Below are 20,764 nucleotides of genomic sequence, written 5' to 3'. Positions count from 1 at the left end.
CTCACATGTTTGGCACCTTGATGGGGATGGCTGGAATACTGGGATCAGCTGGAGCTGTTGACTAGAATGTCTGCTTGAGGCCTTCCCAGCATGGCACTCTCAAGGCTGCCAGAGTGTTCCAGGAAGCATGGGTGGAAGCTGCAAAGCTTCTTAAAATCTAGTTTCAAAAGGCCCAGAACCCCCGTAGGTTTTTTTTTGAGAATTAAATAAATTAATACATATGTAAAGTGCTTAGAACGGTGCCTAACACATAAGTATATAGATATTAACTATTCTTTAAGTACTTCACAATATTTATTTGCATACCAACCAAGGATACAAATATGAAAAAGATGGATCCCTTTCTCAATTACTGACATGCACTTCCTTGCATAATATATTCTCATCGCCAAACTCTTAGCCTTCTTACTTCCCTTCAATCGGCCCTACACATCTCCTCTCCCCCCTTCAATGAGCCTATACGAGCCTGGGGAAATGTCTAGCTGCATATGAGCTGCAGACTGGTATTAAATCAATATTTTAATTAATTAATCACATTCTTTTTGATTGATAGGATAGCCCCACAAATTTCCAGCTTGTCACTAACATAAGCTTATCGTAACTTCCAAATCTAAAATTCTGATTCCTATGAACTTGAATCAAGAGTAGGCCATTGAGAGTAGCCGCTGTCATGACAGCGCCACTTCATCTTCGGCCGCGACAGCACGAGAGAAGGCTGTGGTTTCCGTCAACGCCCTCCGCCCGCATGAAAGCTCTCCGGACTCTGAACGTAAACATCTCCGCCCCTCCCAGCAAGAAATTGCCGCTCTAGCACTGCGTCTACGGCCTGTCCGTCTCTGTGATAGTCTTTTCCTGTGTCCTAGTGTTGCATGATGGGAGAAATAGTCAGCTTTCCGGGAACGGTGCTCGGAACTTCTTTCAGAGCTCCACTTTCCGGTGTGCGTTGTAGTGGCTGCTCGACCCAGAGGCTGGAGGCCGGTTCCGGTTGCATCAGCGTGGGGTACAGGCCGAAATGAGACTGTTTGTGAGCGAGGGCGCACCGGGGGCCTTGCCCGTGCTGGCCGCGGCCAGCCGGGCCCGGGAAAGAGCGGAGCTGCTTATCAGCACTGTCGGCCCTGAAGGTACTTGGGCTGATGTTTGTGGGCGAGGGATGAAGATGGAGGGCCCTAACACACCCGACATTCATCCCGCCAAACTCCCGTTCCCCGTCACGCACCCCTGTCGACCTCCTTCCCCATTATCCTTGATCACCCCATGCCCTCTTCCCTCCCAGACACATCTCTCTTCAGCCTAAAAATCCATGGCCATCGAGCCGATTCCGACTCATAGCGACCCTATAGGACAGAGAAGAAGTGCCCTATAGGGTTTCCAAGGCTGTAAATCTTTACCGAAGCAAGCAGCCACACCTTTCTCCTGCAGAGTGGCTGGTGAGTTCGAACCACTGACCTTAGGGTTAGCAGCTGAGAGCTTTAATCACTGTGCCACCAGGGCTCCATTTCTCATCAGCCACTCCCTGTAATTACCCTCGGTCTACCCTTCACTCACCTCTAGCCTCCCTTCCTTCATCTTCTAGTGAACCTGAGCTTCTCCCTCACCTGCGAAACGCCCCCTTTGCTCTTTAGTCACTCGCATGACAACCCTCCTGCACTTTTTTGTTTTTCTTAGGAAACTCCTCTCCCTTCCTAAAAAGTACACATACGCACTCATTTTGGCTTACCTCTTATTCCCAGACAACCATCCGACGACTCTTAAGCGGTTTTTTTTGTCAATCCTTCCAGTCCTCTAGTTTTGTTCTCCCACTATTATTAGATCATTTTCAAGATATCCTAGTTATGTTCAGTTGTTCCACTTCTTGGCTGCAGCACTGTCCCAATGCCACCCCCTCCTCCCTGCAGTCCCCATCTGTTGTTTCCAGCTGGCGGTCTTAGCTGAACACCTGCTGGGTGCTCCAGCCCATTCTAGACCCATCCCCTTTCAGTAGTCCTATCTGGGAACCTCTGGGTTGACACTGCCTGTCCTTTTCACCTTTTCCACAACAACATGAGATGGTCCCTCTAAGCTGACAAAAAGCATTTTTTTTTTTCTTTTTCCCCGTTTTTCACCCTTTACCCTCTCTTACATTAGAGTGTGTAGTCCCATTCCTGTCTGGGCCTAAGATCCCTGTCTTGCAGCTGGATAGTGGCAACTACCTCTTCTCCACCAGTGCAATCTGCAGGTCAGTATTGGTCCTTGAATGGGCTTGGGGCTGAATAAAAGCAGGGCTTACTGTCCTTTGTGTGGTCTTATTTGACTGTGGGATGAGAAGAGATGTTCCTGAAATGGGCTGGCCAAATGGATCCCTCTAATTGTACTTTTTTTGGCTCTCTCCCTGAGCAGATACTTCTTTCTGTTATCTGGCTGGGAGCAAGATGACCTCACCAACCAGTGGCTGGAATGGGAAGCAGTGGAGCTGCAGGTGGGAGTGAGACATGGGGGGTGGCAGGCAGGCCCTTGCCCTTCATGGCCTTCCTGATCTGTGCCCCTTGCATTTTAGCCAGTTTTGTCTGCTGCCCTATACTATTTAGTCATTCAAGGCAAGAAGGGGGAAGATGTTCTTTGCCCCGTCCGGAAAGCCTTGACTCACATTGACCACAGCCTGAGTCGTCAGAGCTGTCCTTTTCTGACTGGGGTAAGTTGGACCTTGAAATTGAGTTTGAGGAAGGCTGTCTGGTGTGAAGATTAAGGGAGAAGACTGTATTCAGAGTGTTCAAATGCCAAAATGGCCACTTACTAGCACTGTAACCTTGACAAATTACTTAACTTTTCTAATCCTCATTTTTTTCATTTGTGAAATGGGGATAATATTGGTACTCACCTCACTGGGCTATGATGAGAAATACATGAGATAATATAAAGTGTTTAACACAATGGTTGACACACAGAAGTGCTTAATAAACATTAGGTATTATCATTGGGAAGAAACTGAGTGTCTCACCTGTGTACCCTTTCTTTCACCAACAAAGGAGACAGAATCATTAGCTGACATTGTTTTGTGGGGAGCACTATATCCGTTACTCCAAGACCCAGCCTACCTTCCTGGTGAGAACTGCGCATATCACTTCACTAACCCCAGGAGCTTAGTGTAGGGGGTTACAGAGCGGGCAGTAGGATATCGAGTTTTCACTTTGGGGTACAGCTTGGCAGGGGAACTGTGGCAGAACGCTGGCTGGGGGAACTAGGGAGGGTGACTGGAGAAACCTCATGAGGTCCACCCCTGCCTGCACTTTCCAGGCCCCCATGCTTGCTGATTCCCTCTTTTCTCTCATCTCATGCCCACAGAAGAGCTGGGTGCCCTGTGCAGCTGGTTCCAGATGCTGAGCACCCAGGAACCATGTCAGCAAGCTGCAGAGACAGTGCTGAAGCAGCAGGGTGCCCTGGCCCTCCGGCCCTACCTCCAGAAACAGCCCCAGCCCAGGCCTCGTGAGGGGAAGTCTGTCAGCAATGAACCTGAGGTTTGAAACAGAGCAGAGGGGTCCTCACAAACAGATCCTTGGTCCATGAGGCAGGGGGTGGCTAGGAGAGGGACTTTGAGCATGGTCACTAACCTTTTCAATTATTGGAGAGCAAGAAGAGGGTTTCCTCGTCTGATAAGGGATTCTATCCATTCTTCGTAGGAAGAAGAACTGACTACCCTGTCTGAGGAGGAGATCGCCATGGCTGTCACTGCTTGGGAGAAGGGCCTGGGAGGCTTACCCCCACTTCGGCCCCAGAAAAATCCAGTGTGAGTGGACACAGAGGAGTGGGACATGGTTTTTTAAGTGGGAATTTCTGACTTCAGAGAAAATTGTGGTATTCAGTTATGGGGTGAAAAGCCAATGAATGTAGGAGAAATGAGTGAGATCTTTGTGGGGAAATCAGCTATAAAATATTCCAGGAAGTGGATGGGACAGCTAATCGGGATATATACCAGCAGCCGAGAAAAAGGGGTGAAGTCAATGTGAGGGAATCATCTGATTCCTTATTAGTAGGGAATCAGTGAACTCTCAGGATGCCCAAGATTGAAAGGCACAGTAGATGATGGGGAGCAGTGAAAATAGGATGAGGATGGTCAGAAAGAGGAAAGCAACCCTACGGAGGTGTCAGTGCCAAGGAGGTGAGGGTGGATATAGCATGTGTATGGCAGAGCTGTCAAGGGTAATGGAGCATGAAAAAGGAGTACTGGGATTGAGTGACTTCAGACATCAGGTTGAGTGGCATGACTAGGAATGACCCAGGTAGGTTATTTCTGGGAGAGTGGGGAGGAGAGGGTGGCTGTGGAGCCAATAGCTGGTGCCTGCTGGTTTGAGTTAGGCCATGAGGAAATAACAGACATGCTGTTAAAACTAAAACCAAACCCGTTGCCGTCAAGTTGATTCTGACTCATAGCGACCCTATAGGACAGAGTAGAACTGCCCCATAGAGTTTCCAAGGAACACCTGATGGGTTTCAGCTGCCGACCTTTTGATTAGCAGCTGTAGTTCTTAACCATTATGCCACCAAGGTTTCCAGATATGCTATTAGGGGAGAAGAATTAAGGAATACAGAAGGAATGGTAACACGTGTACATGAGGTGACAGTGACTACAGGTAATACTAACATAACAGCTAGAAGAAGGGGAGAGGTCAGCACTGGGAAGATGTTCTTGGGTGACATTTGAGTCCAAGGAATAGTGAGAATGTTGGTAATTGGACAGAGCCTGAAGAGAGGGGCAGAGATCAGTGTTGGAATGAGGCTTCTTAGTAGCAGTAGATGAAGTTTGCTCACCTTGGCCAGGCCATGTACTTGGAACTGTAGGGTGTCTTATGGTCCTGTGGGAAAGACAGCTCACGTGAGGAAAGACTTCAGAAATACTTACAGACAACGCACGTGAACTTTTGACTGTAGAACGAAAATGTGACTGGGTGTTCTGTGTACTTTTGATCCCTCTTGAATCTGGTGTCATGACCCTTGCATTTCCCCCCTTGGTCTTTTCTCTTCCTCCTTCCCTACCAGGTTGCCTGTGGCAGGGGAGAAGAATGTACTCATCACCAGTGCCCTCCCTTATGTCAACAATGTCCCCCACCTTGGAAACATCATTGGTTGTGTGCTCAGTGCAGATGTCTTTGCCAGGTGCAGCCAGCTGCTAGGGGAAAGACCTTCTAAGGGTTGAGTGGGCCCTGAGGGAATAGATACCTTGAGGGTAGGAGGTGGAGGGATCCTGAGGACAAGGGAGCAGCTGAGACAGGGCCCCCTGTGATCACCAAATTCCTTACCAGGTACTCACGCCTCCGTCAGTGGAACACCCTCTATCTGTGTGGGACAGATGAGTATGGTACAGCGACAGAGACCAAGGCTATGGAGGAGGGTCTAACCCCCCAGGAGATCTGCGACAAGTACCATGTCATCCATGCCGATATCTACCGCTGGTTCAATATCTCGTTTGATATTTTTGGTCGCACCACCACTCAACAGCAGACCGAGTAGGTTTCCCGTGGATAGAGGCAGAAGTGGGAATGATGGCCGGGGCTGAGGGCAATGAGAATGTCCTTGAGACAGAAGGAACCAGGGTGACTATCTAGGAACTTGCCGTAAACATACTAGTTGTTGTTAAGCTGATTCTAACTCATGGTGACCCCATGTATGTCAGAGTAGAACCATACTCCATAGGGTTTTCATTGGCTCATTTATCAGAAGTAGATTGCGAGGTGCCTCTGGGTGGACTTGAACCACCAACCTTTTGGTTAGCAGCTGAACACGTTAACCGTTTGTACCACCCAGGGACTCTTCCTAAACTTAGGATCTGAATATTGCCCTGAAATTTATCCCAGGTGCCTCTGGGTGGACTTGAACCACCAACCTTCTGATTGGCAGCTGAACATGTTAACCATTTGTACCACCCAGGGACTCCTAAATTTGGGATCTGAATATTGTCCTGAAATTCATCCCAGGCAGTGAGCACTACTGAGGAGATTCATTGTGGGCAGATAGGGGCAGAAGCCCGACCAGGGGCTGAAGGAACAGCTGAGGGAGGGAAGAGACAGGACTTAGGCTCATGGAAAGCATCTGCCTTCCTTCTATAGCCTCCTTTCTCCTCCCTGGCTGCACGGAGTTTTAAGACATTCCCTCACGTTCCTATAAAACCCGACTCATAGTGACCCTATAGGACAGAGTAGAACTGCCCCCTAGAGTTTCCAAGGAGAACCTGGTGGATTTGAACCGCCAGCCTCTTGGTTAGCACGTTCCTATGTTCGTTTATAATCAATATGCTAATTCTTTTTTTGCCTGATACCGTCCTTGTAAAAACTACATAGTAGTCTGTCAGCTGACACTGCTCTGCAATTTAGAACTTGGTCTGATTAATTTTAATTGTTAGGCCATATCAAAGAACAGACAGTGCTATCCTTTTGGAGATTTTTGTTAATGACGAATACAAAATAGGTAAGTTGGGATTCAACAAAAATAAATTCTTAAGTGTTGAGGGGAGAGATTATTTAGGCAGTTGGGGAATATGAGTGAGGGGCCTCCGCTTATCCCGTAAAATTCCCTGAAGATAAGTTGATGCCTTTGCCCTGAGGGACCCTCTGCTTGATTTCTTTGAAGCTTGGACTAAATGAGCTTGGATTCTTGGTTGGAGTGGTAGGAAGTTGGGGTGCACCACTCCCTCTGATCCGCCATTCACGTATTCCTTGCTCACTTTACCAGAATCACCCAGGACATCTTCCAGCGGTTGTTGGCACGAGGTTTTGTGCTGCAAGATACTGTGGAGCAACTGCGATGTGAGCATTGTGCCCGCTTCCTAGCTGACCGTTTTGTGGAGGGCGTGTGTCCCTTCTGTGGCTATGAGGAGGCCCGGGGTGACCAGTGTGACAAGTGTGGCAAGCTCATCAATGCCATTGAGCTCAAGGTGAGAGGAGAACATCATTGGAGCCAGGAAGGAGATAATTCCTGTTCTCAGGGGGCTCCCTGTCTTATCCTATACAAAAATACTCTGTTCATTCTGCTGGTCCAGGTTTATTCATTTATTCAGTAACCTCATAATAGGCCAGTCATAGTTCTAGGTGCTGGGGATATAGCAGGGAACAAGACAGATTTTTAGCTAGTGAGGGAAGGAGACCAACAAGGAAATAGATCATAGTAGGATAAACTGCCATACCGAGTGACATCTGGAGTAAGTTTAAGTGAGGTGATTAGGGAAGGTGTCTCAGAGGAGGTAACATTTGAACTGAGGGTTTAACTGAAGAATGAGCAGGAACAAGCCTGGTGATGAGTAGGGTTAAGAGTGTTTCCAGCAGAAGGACCAGGAAATGCAAAGGCCCTGAGGCAGCAAAGAGCAGAAAAGGTGGAATTGAAAAGAAGGCCAGTGAGAGTGGATTGCGATGAAGTCAGAGAGGTAGACAGAGGCCAGGATACCAGAGCCTTGTAAGTCATTGAAGGAGTTCAGGTTTTATTCTAGTTTAGTGACAAAATGCTCTGTGGAAAATTGATGGGGGAGGGGGAGCAAGAGAAAAAGTGGTGACACCTGCTTGGAGGCTAGAGTAGTAGTTCAGAGGTGGGATAATGGTGCCTTGTGCTGGCTTTGTAGCAGTAGGAATGGGGTAAAAATAGAAGAATTTGAGATATATTCTGGAGGTAGACTTTATAGAGCTGGATGGACTGAAAGTTGGGGAAGGGGTTGGTGAAGAACAAGATAAATTGTAAGCTTTTGGCTTTGAGCAGCTGGGTAGAAGGTAGTACCATTTACTAAGATGGGAAAGACTGGCAGAAGAACAGGCTTTCAGGCATAGTTTTATTAAGCTCAAGATGCCTGTCTGGCATTCAGATAGAGATGTTTGGTAGACATTTGGAGAGAGAGGTCCTGAGAAGAGTTGTAATTCTCACCTTCAAAAACCCAGATTAAAACTTAACCTGGAAGCTTTTGTTGATTATTCTCACCTAACTCTCCTCCTTTAGCCATAGCCCTTCAGTGTTTATATATTTGTATCACACACATAAATATTTCTTGACATTTTGTTTTGTAAAGGTCTGCACTTGTTTCTTATGTCTGCCATCCCTCCCTAACCTTGATAGCAACTTCCTCAAGGACAAGGGACTGTCTTTCCTTTCACAGCTCCTTTGTCCCCTCACACAACTCAGTATAGTGCAGTGCTCTCTACTAGCTTCTGCTGAGAATGCTTTTTCCTTCTCTTTGGAGTGATAGGACAGAGATGTGAAACCGAGGAACAAATATAGTTAGTGCAGATTTGAGCCTCCAAGTTCAGGGAAAGTCCAGGTAGGGAGGAGCTGGCTGGACGTGGGCATGAAGCTAAGCTAAGTGGCAAACCAGGGAGCTCATCCTTGTCTGCCTTTCCTTGGCTGAACCACCTGGCAGGCCTGCAGTCCTGATCCTGACTGTCCTATCCTAGTTCACCTTGTTTCTTGACTCTCCCTCCACAGAAGCCTCAGTGTAAAGTCTGCCGATCACCCCCTGTGGTGAAATCCTCCCAACATCTATTTCTGGACCTGCCTAAGGTAGGTAGACCTTCCCCTCAGCCTAGTCTGGGCAGCCACTTCGGCTCTTTCTGCCCCAGCCACAAATACCCATATCAAATCACTTTCAAATGTTTTAAATGTTCATTTAAAAATTTTACATGTTTACTGTAGGAAAAGAGCCCTGTTAGTACTCAGCTGCTAACAGAAAGGTCGGTGGTTCGAACCCATCAGCCGCTCTGTAGGGGAAAGATGTGGCAGTCTGCTTCCTTAGAGATTACAGCCTTGGAAATCCTATGGGGCAGTTCTGCTCTGTTCTGTAGGGTCATTATGAGTTAGGATTGACTTGGCAGCAACTGGTTTGGTTTTGGGTTTATTATAGAGAGGAGGAGTCCTGGTGGTGCAACGGTTAAATGCTCAGCTGCTTGGTGGTTCACAACCACCCAGTGGCTCCATGAGAGAAAGACCTGATGATCTGCTCCTGTAAAGATTATAGCCAAGAAAACTCTATGGGGCTCTGTAACATGGGGTCGCTATGAGTTGAAGTCTAACAACGACAAGAATTGGGGAGAGAGAAAGAGCGCGTGCGAGAGAGTGCGCGCGCACAAGAGGGAGAAAGAGAACATGCTAAAGCAAATGGAACAAAATCTTAACAATTGGTGAATCTCGATAATGGGTACCTGGAGGTTCTTTGTACTATTCCGGCAGCTTTTTTGTGAACTTGAAATTATTTCCAAACAAAAATTATTTCCAAACAATTTTCTACTTTGGTAGATCTGCCTTTTTTTCCTTTTTTAGGAAAAGGAAAAAAAGGCAGATCTACCAAAGTAGAAAATTGGTCAAGATACATTAATACTGCTTTGGCACCTGATTTTAGTTTATAATGTGTCTTGACCAATTTGTATTAAGGGGAGAAGAAAGACATCAAAATACTTTTATATGCATAGAACATTTCTGAATAGACACAAAGGAAAATGTGTAAAAACTGCTGGCAAGAGGGCCTGGAATTCCCTCATTCCGTATTTATATCTCCTTTCTTCCACAGTGGAAACCCTGGTGGTGTATGGTTAAGAGCTTCGGCTGCTAACCAGAAGGTTGGCAGTTGGAATCCACCAGCTGCTCCTTGGAAACTCTATGGGGCAGTTCTACTCTGTCCTATAGGGTCACCAAGAGTTGGAATCAACTCGATGGCAATGGGTTTTTTGGGGTTTTTTCTTCCACAGTAAGAACCCCGTTTTCCAACAATATTAGCACATTTAATTATTTGTTCAGTCCTGCAAGACACCTACAATAATTTAAAAATTGCCTCACCCATACCATTACAAAAAAAAATTTAAAGAGTTTAGGATTTGTTGGCTGTCCCATCCATCCTTTCTCTCCCCAGCCCCTGACTGAGGGTGTACAGTCAAAAAATGTTTTCAGAATTTACTTGGATTAGTTTTTTCCCGGTTAATGCAGTGTCTGAATTATCTGGTGTTGCTGTACCAGAAATACCACAAGTGGGTGGCTTTAACAAACAAATTTATTTTCTCCAGTTTAGGAGGCTAGAAGTCCAAATTCAGGGTGCTGGCTCTAGGGGAGGCCTTTCTCTGTTTGCCAGCTCTGGAGGACGGTCCTTGTCTTTTTCAGCTTCGTTCCTGGGCAGTCTTCATGTGGCTTGGCATCTCTCTTCCCCCATCTCAGCTCTGCTTGCTTGTTTAATCTCTTTTTTATTTCTAAAGAGATTGATTCAAGAGAAACGCTACACTAATCCTGGCCTCATTAACATAACGAAGACAACCCATTCCCAAATGAGATTATAACCACAGGCATAGCTGTTAGATTTACAACGCATTTTCGGGAGACATTATTCAATCCATAACAGTGCAGTTATGTTACTGAAATAAGTTCGGTTTGTTTGCCTTTAGTTTTAGGGCTTTTTTTTTCCCCCACTCATCCTTATTAATTTAATCTTTCTTTTTGAATATGTAGTACATCAGTATGCTCCTAAAAATCAAAACCATACAAAGTGTTATACTCAGAGAAGTGTCACTCCCTCCCCTGACCATTCCACCCTCATCCCCTCCCACCTCTGTAGGTGATTGGCTTCAGTGTTTTCTGATTTATCCTTCCTGTGTTAATTTTTGTAAAGATAAGCAGATATGTATAGGTTTTCTTGTTTCCTCTTCTTTCTTATGCAAAAAGTAGCATACTATATATATTCTTGAGCATTTTGCCTTTTTTACTTAAGGGATGATACATTTTCACAGTATGTCCTGGAAATCATTTCAGTTCCTACAGATGATTTTTTTTTAACATTGCATAGCACTCCATTCTGTGTAGGTACCAGTTCCTTGTTAAACTATCCTTTAGATAGTTTCAGTACTTTGCAATTACATATAATGCTGCAGTGAATAGTCTTATGTATATGTATTTTTGTATTGTTGGAAGTATATCTTCAGAATACACTTCTTAAAAGTGATGACTTATTGGGTTCAGGGTAAATGCATATGCAGGTTATTGCCAAATTTTCCTCAGTATGGGTTGTACCATGTTGCATTCCCACCAGCAGTGTTTCAGTGTGCCTTCACCAGTAGAGTGTATTATCAGGTTTCAAAAGCTTGCACCATTCCTTTATTAAGAGCAGTATTATGTAGCTGTATCACGTAGCTACCACCCATCTGCCAGCAGGGGCTTTCGTGTTGCTGTGATGCTGAACAGGTTTCAGGGAGCTTCCAGATTAAGATGGATTGGGTAGAAAGGCCTGGCAACCTACTTCTAAAAATCAGCCAACAAAAACCCTATGGATCAAAATAGTCCAGTCTGTTACTGGTGATGGAAATGGCACAAGAGCAGTCAGCATCTCCTTCTGTTGTGCACAGTGTTGACACAAGTCAGGCGGCGACTCAGTAGGAGCTAACAACAACATCACATAAACCATTCCTTCAAAAAGATTTATCTTTGATTTTCTGCTCATAAAAATGATGTAAGCTTGTTTTTAAAATTTTAGATAGAAATTTATAACAGGTAGAAGCACTGATATACATTATTCTTTCAAATTTTTTTCTTGGCTTATATTAACCTGTATAGAAGCCTGGGTGGCTCAAGGGTTTTGCAGTTGGCTACTAACCTAAAGATTGCTGGTTCACACCTACTTAGTGGGTCTTGGAAGAAAGGTCTGGTGAACTGCATTTGTAAAGATTCCAAAAAAACCCAATGCAAACCCACTGCCGTCGAGTCAATTCCGACTCATAGCAACCCTATAGGACAGAGTAGAACTGCCCTACAGGGTTTCCAAGGCTGTAAATCTTTAAGGAAGCAGACTGCCATATCTTTCTTCTGGAGACCTGCCGGTGGATCACACTGCCGACCTTTTGGTTAGCAGCTGAGTGCTTAACCACGGTACCACCAGAGATCCTTCCATAGAGATTACAGCCAAGATAACCCTATGGAGTAGTTCTACTCTGTAACACATGGGGTTGCCATGAGTCAGAATCAACTCTATGACAATGGGTTTGGTTGGACCTGTATATTGTTTTCTTTTTGTCGCAATATGACTATGTCATCTATTACTGTTTGGCATTTTGCTTTATGTAGCTAGTGTATCTCAGAGAGCTTTTTATATTAATACATATAGGTCCGTCTCATTCTTTTTAATAACTATATAAATATTTCGTTATATTGATATATATTTCTTTAATCCCTGTTGAACCATGGGAGTTTTCGGTTTTTTGCTGTGATAAACAGTGGGCTTCTTTATATATATTTCGCTACACTGTTATCTGTGTGGAATAGATTTTTTTGAAATAAAGTCCTAGAAGTAGAATTGCTGTGTCAAAGTACAGGAGTCTTTTAATTTTAATTATGTATTGCCACACTATACTCCAAAAAATGGTACCTATTTACCCTTGTGAAAACCATGTGTTGCAGTGTCCTGAATCGGTTCTCTCTCTTTCTTTGCCCATCTTAGCTGGAAAATCTACTGGAGACGTGGTTGGAGAAGGTGCTGGCTAGTAGTGACTGGACACCCAATGCCCGGTTCATCATTCGTTCTTGGCTTCGGGATGGCCTCAAGCCACGCTGTATAACACGGGACCTCAAGTGGGGAACCCCTGTGCCCTTAGAAGGTTTTGAGGACAAGGTAAAAACCCTCTAACCTTTATTCATATTCCAAATCATTCAGCCTTGGGTTTGAGACCCAGGGCTAGCAGGGTCTGTCGATTTAGGTCTTGTTTCAGCCTGAGACTGTGGGTTGCTAAGTTTCTTTTGTTTCTTCATCCTACCATCTTTCCCTGTTTCTGATCCTCCAGGTATTCTATGTCTGGTTTGATGCCACTATTGGCTACCTATCTATCACAGCCAACTACACAGACCAGTGGGAGAGATGGTGGAAGAACCCAGAGCAGGTGAGTAATTCTTGGTTAGCCTGTGTGGATGGTATGTGTGTGGAGGGGGAACGTAGGGGGTTAGTGTTGGTTATCTGGTCTTTCTTGAGCCTTTGAAGAAGGTCTCAGGAGATCTCTCCCTGTATACCTGCTCCTTTAGGTGGACCTATATCAGTTCATGGCCAAGGACAATGTTCCCTTCCACGGCTTAGTTTTTCCTTGTTCAGCCCTAGGAACTGAGGACAACTACACCTTGGTCAGCCACCTAATTGCTACAGGTACCGTGGAAGGCTAGAGGGGATGTTTCTAGGGGATGAGGTCTGAGGCAGTACTGGAAGGAGATCCTGGAGAGGTACTAGGTCTGGAGTTGGGAGTTAAGATGAAATAGGAAATAATTAGAACATGAGAACTCAATCCAGGAAAAAAGAAACAGGAACCTGAACAAAGCAAAAGTCTAAAGCTAAAACTTTGTGATGTAATGGGTTCAAGCAAAGGGAAAAACGCTAGAATGGAGAGGAAGGGACACTGAGTCCCATACAGGCTAGCTCCTCAAGGAGAAATGGTGCCCATAGTTGGTTGAGGTTGAGGGAGAGAAAAGGAGTTAGTGGATCAGAAAGGGGAAGGATGTGACTTGAGCAGATGGTCTCATTCTGCTTCGCTATTCAGAGTACCTGAACTACGAGGATGGGAAATTCTCTAAGAGCCGGGGTGTTGGAGTGTTTGGAGACATGGCCCAAGACACAGGGATCCCTGCTGACATCTGGCGCTTCTACCTGCTATACATTCGACCTGAAGGCCAGGACAGTGCCTTCTCCTGGACGGACATGCTGCTCAAGAATAATTCTGAGCTGCTTAACAACCTGGGCAACTTCATCAACAGGTAGGACTTGGTGAGGAGTCAGAGTCAGCAGATGAGCTGAAATGGGACCTACTCTGCTCCTGGGGATGAGGATGCAGAGAGAGCTAGTAAGTGTGCAGGAGGGCTTGAGGGATGGGGAAGACAATGTGGCAAGTTGATTTCTAGCACATGGGAGGAGCTTGAGGGAACACCCGTAGAGATGTGATTTAGCAAAGTTGGTCACAAAGCGACTGTTGGCAAATTGTAGGTATGTTCTCTCCTAGCAACAAAGTTCACCTGTAGACTTCTGAAAAGTCCTTGCAACAAAATTCACAGGTAGACTGTTGAAAAATTTGGCTGAAGAAAGGGGTAATTTTGATATAGGAGTAGGAGCTTCTGCATTCTCTAGAGTTTTTGTTACTTTGGGCTCACATTCCATTATTGGCCCCTATCTCAGCTATCCTGCAGTCTAAAGAAATATTCTCTATAGTTTAGGATTCTTCATACCTCACTTCATTCACTCCCTCCTAGGCCTTTAGCTCAGTCCTGCCATTCACCCTTTCAGGCTTGGTCGTTAACCACACTTAGTCCTTACAGTATTCATTTGATAGTAGATGAACACATAATGTTTTTCATCTTGATCGTTCTGAGTATTGACTTAAAACAGTTGCTTAACTTTATCAGGTTTCTTTAAGTAATAGGGATGGCTGTATATGAAATATGTTATATGTAGTGTCATATTCTTAGCGGAAAAATAGAAGAGTTAATTAGCTAAGCTTTACTTTCCAGCCTGAGGGAGCCAGGAGGTGTCAGTTCTGGGCAGGGATCCTGAGAAAATGTAGGATGGTGGAAATTGGGTCAAATTTGTCTAAGGAGAATGGGCAGTAACTTTCCTTCTTTTCTCCCCTTTTCCTCCACCATTGAGAGCTGGGATGTTTGTGTCTAAGTTTTTTGGGGGCTATGTGCCAGAGATGGTGCTTACCTTGGATGATCAGCGCCTGCTGGCCCATGTCACCCTGGAGCTTCAGCACTATCACCAGCTGCTAGAGAAGGTTCGGTAAGTAACCTGGACCTTTCCTCTGTCTCACCTCAGTGATCTGCTGGCATGTTGAGGGACCCATACGAGGATCTCATGCCTCAGCCTGCTTCCTCCCTTCCCAGGATCCGGGATGCCTTACGCAGTATTCTTACCATATCTCGCCATGGCAACCAGTACATTCAGGTGAATGAGCCCTGGAAGTGGATTAAAGGCAGCGAGGCTGACAGGTGCGTAAGGGGATAGGATTGGCTACAGAAATGAAGTGACAAGTAGGCTGTGTCCTCCTGGATGTCCTGACTGGTATCATTTCTTCCCCAGGCAGCGGGCAGGTACAGTGACAGGCTTGGCAGTGAATATAGCTGCCTTGCTGTCTGTCATGCTCCAGCCTTACATGCCTACGGTTAGCGCCACCATCCAGGACCAGCTGCAGCTCCCACCTCCAGCCTGCAGTGTCCTGCCCACAAACTTCCTATGTACCTTACCAGCAGGACACCAGATTGGCACAGTAGGTCGCTGGGAATTGGAAGAGCCAGCCTTTCCTAAAATTCCTACCCTTGCCATTCGGCCTTGTGGGTGGGGTCAGAGAACACCTAACATCTCTCCATAGCTGAGACTCACGGTATTCTCTGAACTCCTTCTCCATTCCCCTCAACTCTGTACTTAGGCTAACTTGTTTTAGATCTAAAGTCCTTGGTACAGGTTCACAAGTCGAGTTATCTGGAGCTCATATATCCTCATCGTTCATCATGCCTGAACCTAGTACCTGGCACACAAAACAAATTGGTATACAGATGTTTAAAGAAACACCATGGTCACTTGGTCTCCTTAATGGTAGCAGGCAGCGGGTAGGGAGAACACAGGGTAGCTCTTTCCTTTTTGCCACAAGATGATAAAATAAGTACATCTCTAAACTTTTGGGTGAATTTGGCATCATTAATCTTTGAGCCTATTAACACTTTTGGCCTTCATAATAAATGCCAGTGCTGTTCCTGAATTCTCACCTGAAGTCAACAGCTATTTGCTCAACATTATGCTCACATTTCTCCTAAACCTATTTAGGGTTCCTTAACGTCAGAGACTGGGGTTGGAGAGGCCCCTTTTATAGCCTTGTAGAGTTTATACCTAATCAATGAATGACTCAGGAATTCCTTTTTTTCCCTATAGGTCAGTCCCTTGTTCCAAAAATTGGAAAATGACCAGATTGAAAGTTTAAGGCAGCGCTTTGGAGGGGGCCAGGTGAGAAAACTAAAGACCATGCTTCCACCCAGGAACAGCCACTGTGGCATCTCCTTAATGTCTCTAAGTAGTCTTCACTCATCACTCTTTACTTTTGGCCCTGCTGCTTCCTCACTTAATTTTTCTTTCCTATCTTAGCTACAAGAGTCCTTGGAATTAAAGGTAATTGCTTTCTCCCTGAGATGTTGTATAAAACTGGAAGTTGGGGGATATTTATGGCAGGGGGGTGATAACTCTCTTGTTCATCTCCAGGCAAAAGCTTCCCCCAAGCCAGCAGTTGTAGAGACTGTTATAACAGTTGGGCCACAGCAGATACAGGTACTGATGGATGAAGTGACAAAACAGGTATGAAAAGTAAGCCCTGTGCGAGACTGGAAAAACTGAATCCTAAGTCGGTCCTTTACTGATCTCACTGTTGTTATTACTCCCAACCCCCTTCTCTTAGGGCAACATTGTCCGAGAACTGAAAGCACAAAAGGCAGACAACAACCAGGTGGCTGCAGAGGTGGCTAAACTCTTGGAGCTAAAGAAGCAGTTGGCTCTAGCTGAGGGGAAACCCCTTGATCCTCCTAAAGGCAAGAAGAAAAAGTGAAAGAGAACATGGGTCACAAAAAGTCATTTTAATGGATATGGGCAGTAATAAATAAATGTACAATCTCTATATACAAAGCTGAGACCCTTTGCTTTTGTCTGCCCCAAACCTTCCCCGCTACTGAATATGAGGGGTTAAGGGTCACACTGGCACTGATAAGAACGTGGTCAGTAGCCACTTTTAGGAAAGGCAGGTAGTGGCCTGTCGGGGAAGTGATGGTCCCAACTGTTCATGCTTTGTGTAGGTTAACCATTCGGTCAATCAGAGCTCGGCGAGTTGCCTCTACTTCCCTTGTCAGGCGCTCAATTTCCTGCTTGAGCCGTTCATTCTCTTCAGCTAGCTGTGCCACTTTCCGTTCATTCTCCTGTTCTTTCTCTTTCACGCGTTGCTTCCCAGCCCGAGCTGGGGACTGGCCGCTCTGTTTCCGTTTCCTGGGTCGTCTTTGGTCTTCCTCTTCTTCTTCCTGAGCCAGGGAGCTCTGACTGGAATCTGGAGACTGAGGGCTCTGGGAGGTGCTTGTAACCTCTGCTGGTCCTGGTTCCTCAGTCAGCCAAGCCAGAGAAGCAGGGTCAAGAGTAGTGAAAGTTTTTGATTCTTCCTTCAAGGAAATGAGAGGTACAGTAGACGTTAGCTGAGAAGGGAAGGGCAACATTCCTCCCTAGCTTTAGGCTTAGCATTCTTACCTCCTCGTTTCTAGGGGGTGAGACATAGTTCCCCCCATTTTCATCTGAGGACAGGACCTCCTGCAGGTCCTCATACCAGGCTTCCAGCTCCCAGCTGGACAGTGTCCCAAAGGAGAAAGGCAATGACTCAGCTTCCATCTCTGCAGTTGGATCACGCCCTGGAAAAGTACATATTTAGGAGAGTGGAGGTAGGAAAAACAATCTCCACAAAGCAGTCAAAACAGTCTATACTAGAGATTAGCAAACTATGGCTGCCTGTCTGTTTTGTAAATAAAGTTTTATTGGAACACAGCTACATTCATTTACACATTGTTTATGGTTGCTCTTGTGCTATAAATGCAGAGATGAACAGTTGTGACAGAGACTTTATGGCTCTCTAAAATATTTACTATCTGGCCCTTGAAAATTTGCCAAGCCCTGGACTATACTAATATTCCCTCCTTGCTTTTGCCCAGCACTGGAAGAAACAAAGTGCCTGGATATATGTTCTTATGGAATCCTAGTAGAAATTCTCAGCTTCCCTGTGAAACCCCATTGGTGGTTTCTAGGGGCATTTACCAGGGCCATCTGTGCTCCTTTCTTCTGTGTGGTCATCTTAGGCAGATAGTCCTTTGGGCCAGTCTAATCTTGATGGGGACTAAGGTGTTTCTTTGTTGGGTGTGACTGCTCACTCGGCCAGCATTCAACGAGGACAGGTCCAAGAGCAGTGATTTTGTCACTTTGTGAGGAGCAGGCCAGGATGAACATGGCCCAACAGCAAAAGGTTGCTCAAACTAAAACCCTTTCTCCCCATCTTCTCTTTGTGTAACTTCTTAGGGTCTCAGCAAAGGAAGACTAAGCAGCATCTCTTACGGCTTGGTCTTGGGAAAGAGTTGGTTAAGTTTACCTGCTTTCAAGTGTGGTGGTGTATGAAGATACACTTCCTTCTGGAACACTGTGGGGGAACAAGAATAAATGTTGGTCATTTTTAGAAGGAGAAGGACCTGTTGCTTTAGTTTCATCTCCTGCCTCCTATTTGTCCTTCCTTACCTCCTGTCTTGTAGGATGTGGGAGCAGTTCTGGATAGTTAACGGTCCCTGCAGCCATTTCCAAGGACAAAGGAGAGCCCAACTTTCTTTTTATTTTTAGTTGCTGACATTTGTAGTCCTGATTACATAATGGCAAAGCCCTGGCCAATTAAGCTTTCTCTAAATTCAAGGAGACCTAAAACTTGCCAGGGTAAGGACTGGACCACAGGTCAAGTGGCATTTTCATAGTTCCATTTCCACACTGACATCCTCCAAATGTACACTTCCAGTCTAGACCTCTCCTGAAACCTCTAACTTTAGCTATCTGCCTACCTGCCATCTCCTTTCAGATGTCTAACAAGCACAGCAAACTTAATATATTTGAAGCAAACTCCTGGTTATCTTCCTCATCTCAGTAAATGACAGTCCCAGTTGCTTAAGCCAAAAACTTTGGTATCATCCTTGACTCTTCTCAACCCCCTCAATCCAATCCAAACCATCAGCAAAATCTCTTAACCTTCAAAAAAAATCCGGAATCTGAACACCTATCATTTCCATTGTTTCCAGTCTAGATCAAATTACCATCACCTCTCCCCTGGATTACTGCAGGTTTCCCAGTTTCTGCTCTTGCCACCTCTTCCCAAGACTATTCAACAATACAGCTGCCAGAGTGAGCCTTTTAAAACTTAAACCAGGCCTATCAAACTCACCAATGACTTCCTATTTCATGCATACTAAAGGCTAAAGTCTTTAAAATGGTTTACAATGCCCTATGTAATCTGTTCCTCCTCTGGCCCTAATTTCTCACCTCATCTACTACTCTCCCTTTTGCTCACTCTAATCCATCCAACTGGCCTTCTTTTGTCCCCTAAAGACACCAGGTATGTTCCCACTTTAGGGCCTCCACCCTTGATGTTCCCTCTGGGAAGCCCTTCCAGATATCTGCATAGCTGCCTGCTTTACCTCCTTTAGGTCTTTCACGTTAGTAAGGTAATCCCTGACCATTCTATACAAAACTGTAACGCCCACCCTGAGCATTCTCTATTTTTTTCCCTCTAGTTTTTCCATGGCACTTTTGTTAACTGTGCCTCCCACTCTGAGAGCACAGATTTTTTTTTTCAGTGATGTGCCCTGGGCCCCAAACTGTGCCTGGCACATAGTATGTACTTGTTTAGTGTTAAGAAATAATGGATAAATTCCCTCCAATCTCTATAATAAGAAACCAGTTGCCATCGAGTGGTTTCTGATTCATGGTGACCCTTTGGGGTTGGGCTTTCAATGGTGGTTTTTTCAGATCACCAGGCCTTTCTTCCATGCTACCTCTGGGTGAACTGGAACCTCCAACCTTTCGGTTAGCAGAGGAGCATGTTAACCGTTTATACCACTCAGGGACTCCATCTCTCTTACAGGGAATGGAAGACTAAGCCCAGAGTAAGAGCGTTAGCTGCCTATCCCTGAGGACTGGAGATGCAATATCACCCTGAGTGTTTCTCTGCAGGGCTGTTCTCCCTGGGGAACCCTCCTTTGCCTTCCAGTGTGTGGGATATGGCTTTCATCAGCAGTGGTGCCTTAGGCTAGAGGACCGGAGAGCCAAACAGGGGGCTGGCCTGATGCAATGGTTACAAGGAGAATGGTTGGGAGGGGGGTGGGGGCGGGCAGGGGCCAATCCCAGGGGAAGAACAATACACTGGGGAGGCCTCAAATTGCTTCCCACACTTAAAGAGATCTAGGCTGCTCTCTTCTGCAGGAAGCCCAGGGTCCTCTGGAGAAAAAGGAAAACCCATCTCCTCTCCCTGTCTATCCCTACCCCTTCTGCCAGAGGCTTCTGTCAATTTCCTTAAGGTTCTCCTTAAGCTGGAGGATCTAGGAGTACCAGACACCGAAGTAGCCAAGCTGGTCCCAAGATGTGGCTGGGACGGGACTGAGGGTGGGGTAAGGCCGCTGGTGGCCAAGCAGCGGTGGTGGCAAGAGCAGAGGTTACCCAAGCTTCTCGGCGCCGGGGTGTGTACAGCTGCCCCAGCTCCCACTGGAAGGCCTAACTAGGAGGCCTGGGGTCAGCAATCTGAGATAATGAGTTTCCTGATGGCAGCCAGCGTCCCTTCACCCAACAGCACAGAACACGGCCTGTGATCCGGACCGGAGTGGGGTGACGTCGTTCGGAGGAAGAGGGGTCTGTAAGTACCCTACAGAATGAAAAAGGGATTTTCCCCATTCCTCCCACCGAGGTCACTACATTATGGAGGAAGTGGGGCCACATCCTAAAAAGCTGATGCCCCCACTTTGACAGGATAACCTTCGAGGACGGGAGGGTAAAGGGTAGGTGGGGAGGCAGTACTGACCTTTCTTCTCAGATTCCGGCTCTGACTTTGGCTCTGTCGCTGCCACCCGCTCATCTTCAACATGATCTTCTTTAAGCCTTAGACTCAAGCCTCTGACCTCGGCCGAGAGCCGAGCAGAGATCTTTTAACATGGCCTTGCCCTCCTCTCAGGGGCGGGACCCAAAAGCCTACCAATCAGAAAACGGCACGCCGGCATTGGCCCC

General features: G+C 46.1%; 3 protein-coding genes across 5 annotated transcripts; 1 reads left to right on the top strand and 2 right to left on the bottom strand.

Annotated features, from left to right (window-relative positions):
- The first annotated feature begins 858 nt into the window (after nt 1-858).
- Nucleotides 859-16,609, top strand: MARS1 (methionyl-tRNA synthetase 1). Of its 3 annotated transcripts, XM_010598277.3 has the most exons (22): nt 859-1,121; nt 2,125-2,215; nt 2,377-2,455; nt 2,534-2,668; nt 3,003-3,078; nt 3,319-3,491; nt 3,654-3,760; nt 5,011-5,127; nt 5,274-5,477; nt 6,700-6,901; nt 8,431-8,505; nt 12,413-12,583; nt 12,753-12,848; nt 12,988-13,105; nt 13,494-13,707; nt 14,591-14,722; nt 14,827-14,931; nt 15,023-15,209; nt 15,869-15,940; nt 16,079-16,102; nt 16,193-16,285; nt 16,386-16,609. In XM_010598277.3, the coding sequence occupies exons 1-22, from the start codon at nt 1,013-1,015 to the stop codon at nt 16,530-16,532; spliced, it is 2,727 nt and encodes a 908-aa protein (XP_010596579.1). In that variant the 5' UTR covers nt 859-1,012; the 3' UTR covers nt 16,533-16,609. The 3 variants fall into 3 exon arrangements, with proteins under 3 accessions (XP_010596579.1, XP_023413831.1, XP_003405202.1); XM_023558063.2 differs by having other exon boundaries at nt 16,079-16,285; XM_003405154.4 differs by lacking the exon at nt 16,079-16,102 and having other exon boundaries at nt 860-1,121.
- An 83-nt stretch (nt 16,610-16,692) lies between these two features.
- On the bottom strand, nt 16,693-20,566 carry DDIT3 (DNA damage inducible transcript 3). Its single transcript, XM_023558097.2, has 3 exons — nt 18,102-20,566; nt 17,216-17,373; nt 16,693-17,130 (listed from the first exon to the last, which is right to left on the bottom strand). The coding sequence occupies exons 1-3, from the start codon at nt 18,214-18,216 to the stop codon at nt 16,762-16,764; spliced, it is 642 nt and encodes a 213-aa protein (XP_023413865.1). The 5' UTR covers nt 18,217-20,566; the 3' UTR covers nt 16,693-16,761.
- LOC135227202 (DDIT3 upstream open reading frame protein) lies at nt 17,215-20,624 on the bottom strand. The gene is made up of 3 exons (XM_010598270.3): nt 20,562-20,624; nt 18,102-18,149; nt 17,215-17,373 (listed from the first exon to the last, which is right to left on the bottom strand). Exons 1-2 carry the CDS (start codon nt 20,622-20,624, stop codon nt 18,108-18,110), a joined length of 105 nt encoding a protein of 34 aa, XP_010596572.2. The 3' UTR covers nt 17,215-17,373; nt 18,102-18,107.
- Nucleotides 20,625-20,764: the final 140 nt, after the last annotated feature.

Source organism: Loxodonta africana, chromosome 4 (genome assembly GCF_030014295.1).
Source record: "Loxodonta africana isolate mLoxAfr1 chromosome 4, mLoxAfr1.hap2, whole genome shotgun sequence".
Classification (NCBI taxonomy): Eukaryota; Metazoa; Chordata; class Mammalia; order Proboscidea; family Elephantidae; genus Loxodonta; species Loxodonta africana.
The sequence above is the reverse complement of the archived record's forward strand: the minus strand, read 5'-3'. Positions and strand labels throughout refer to the sequence as shown.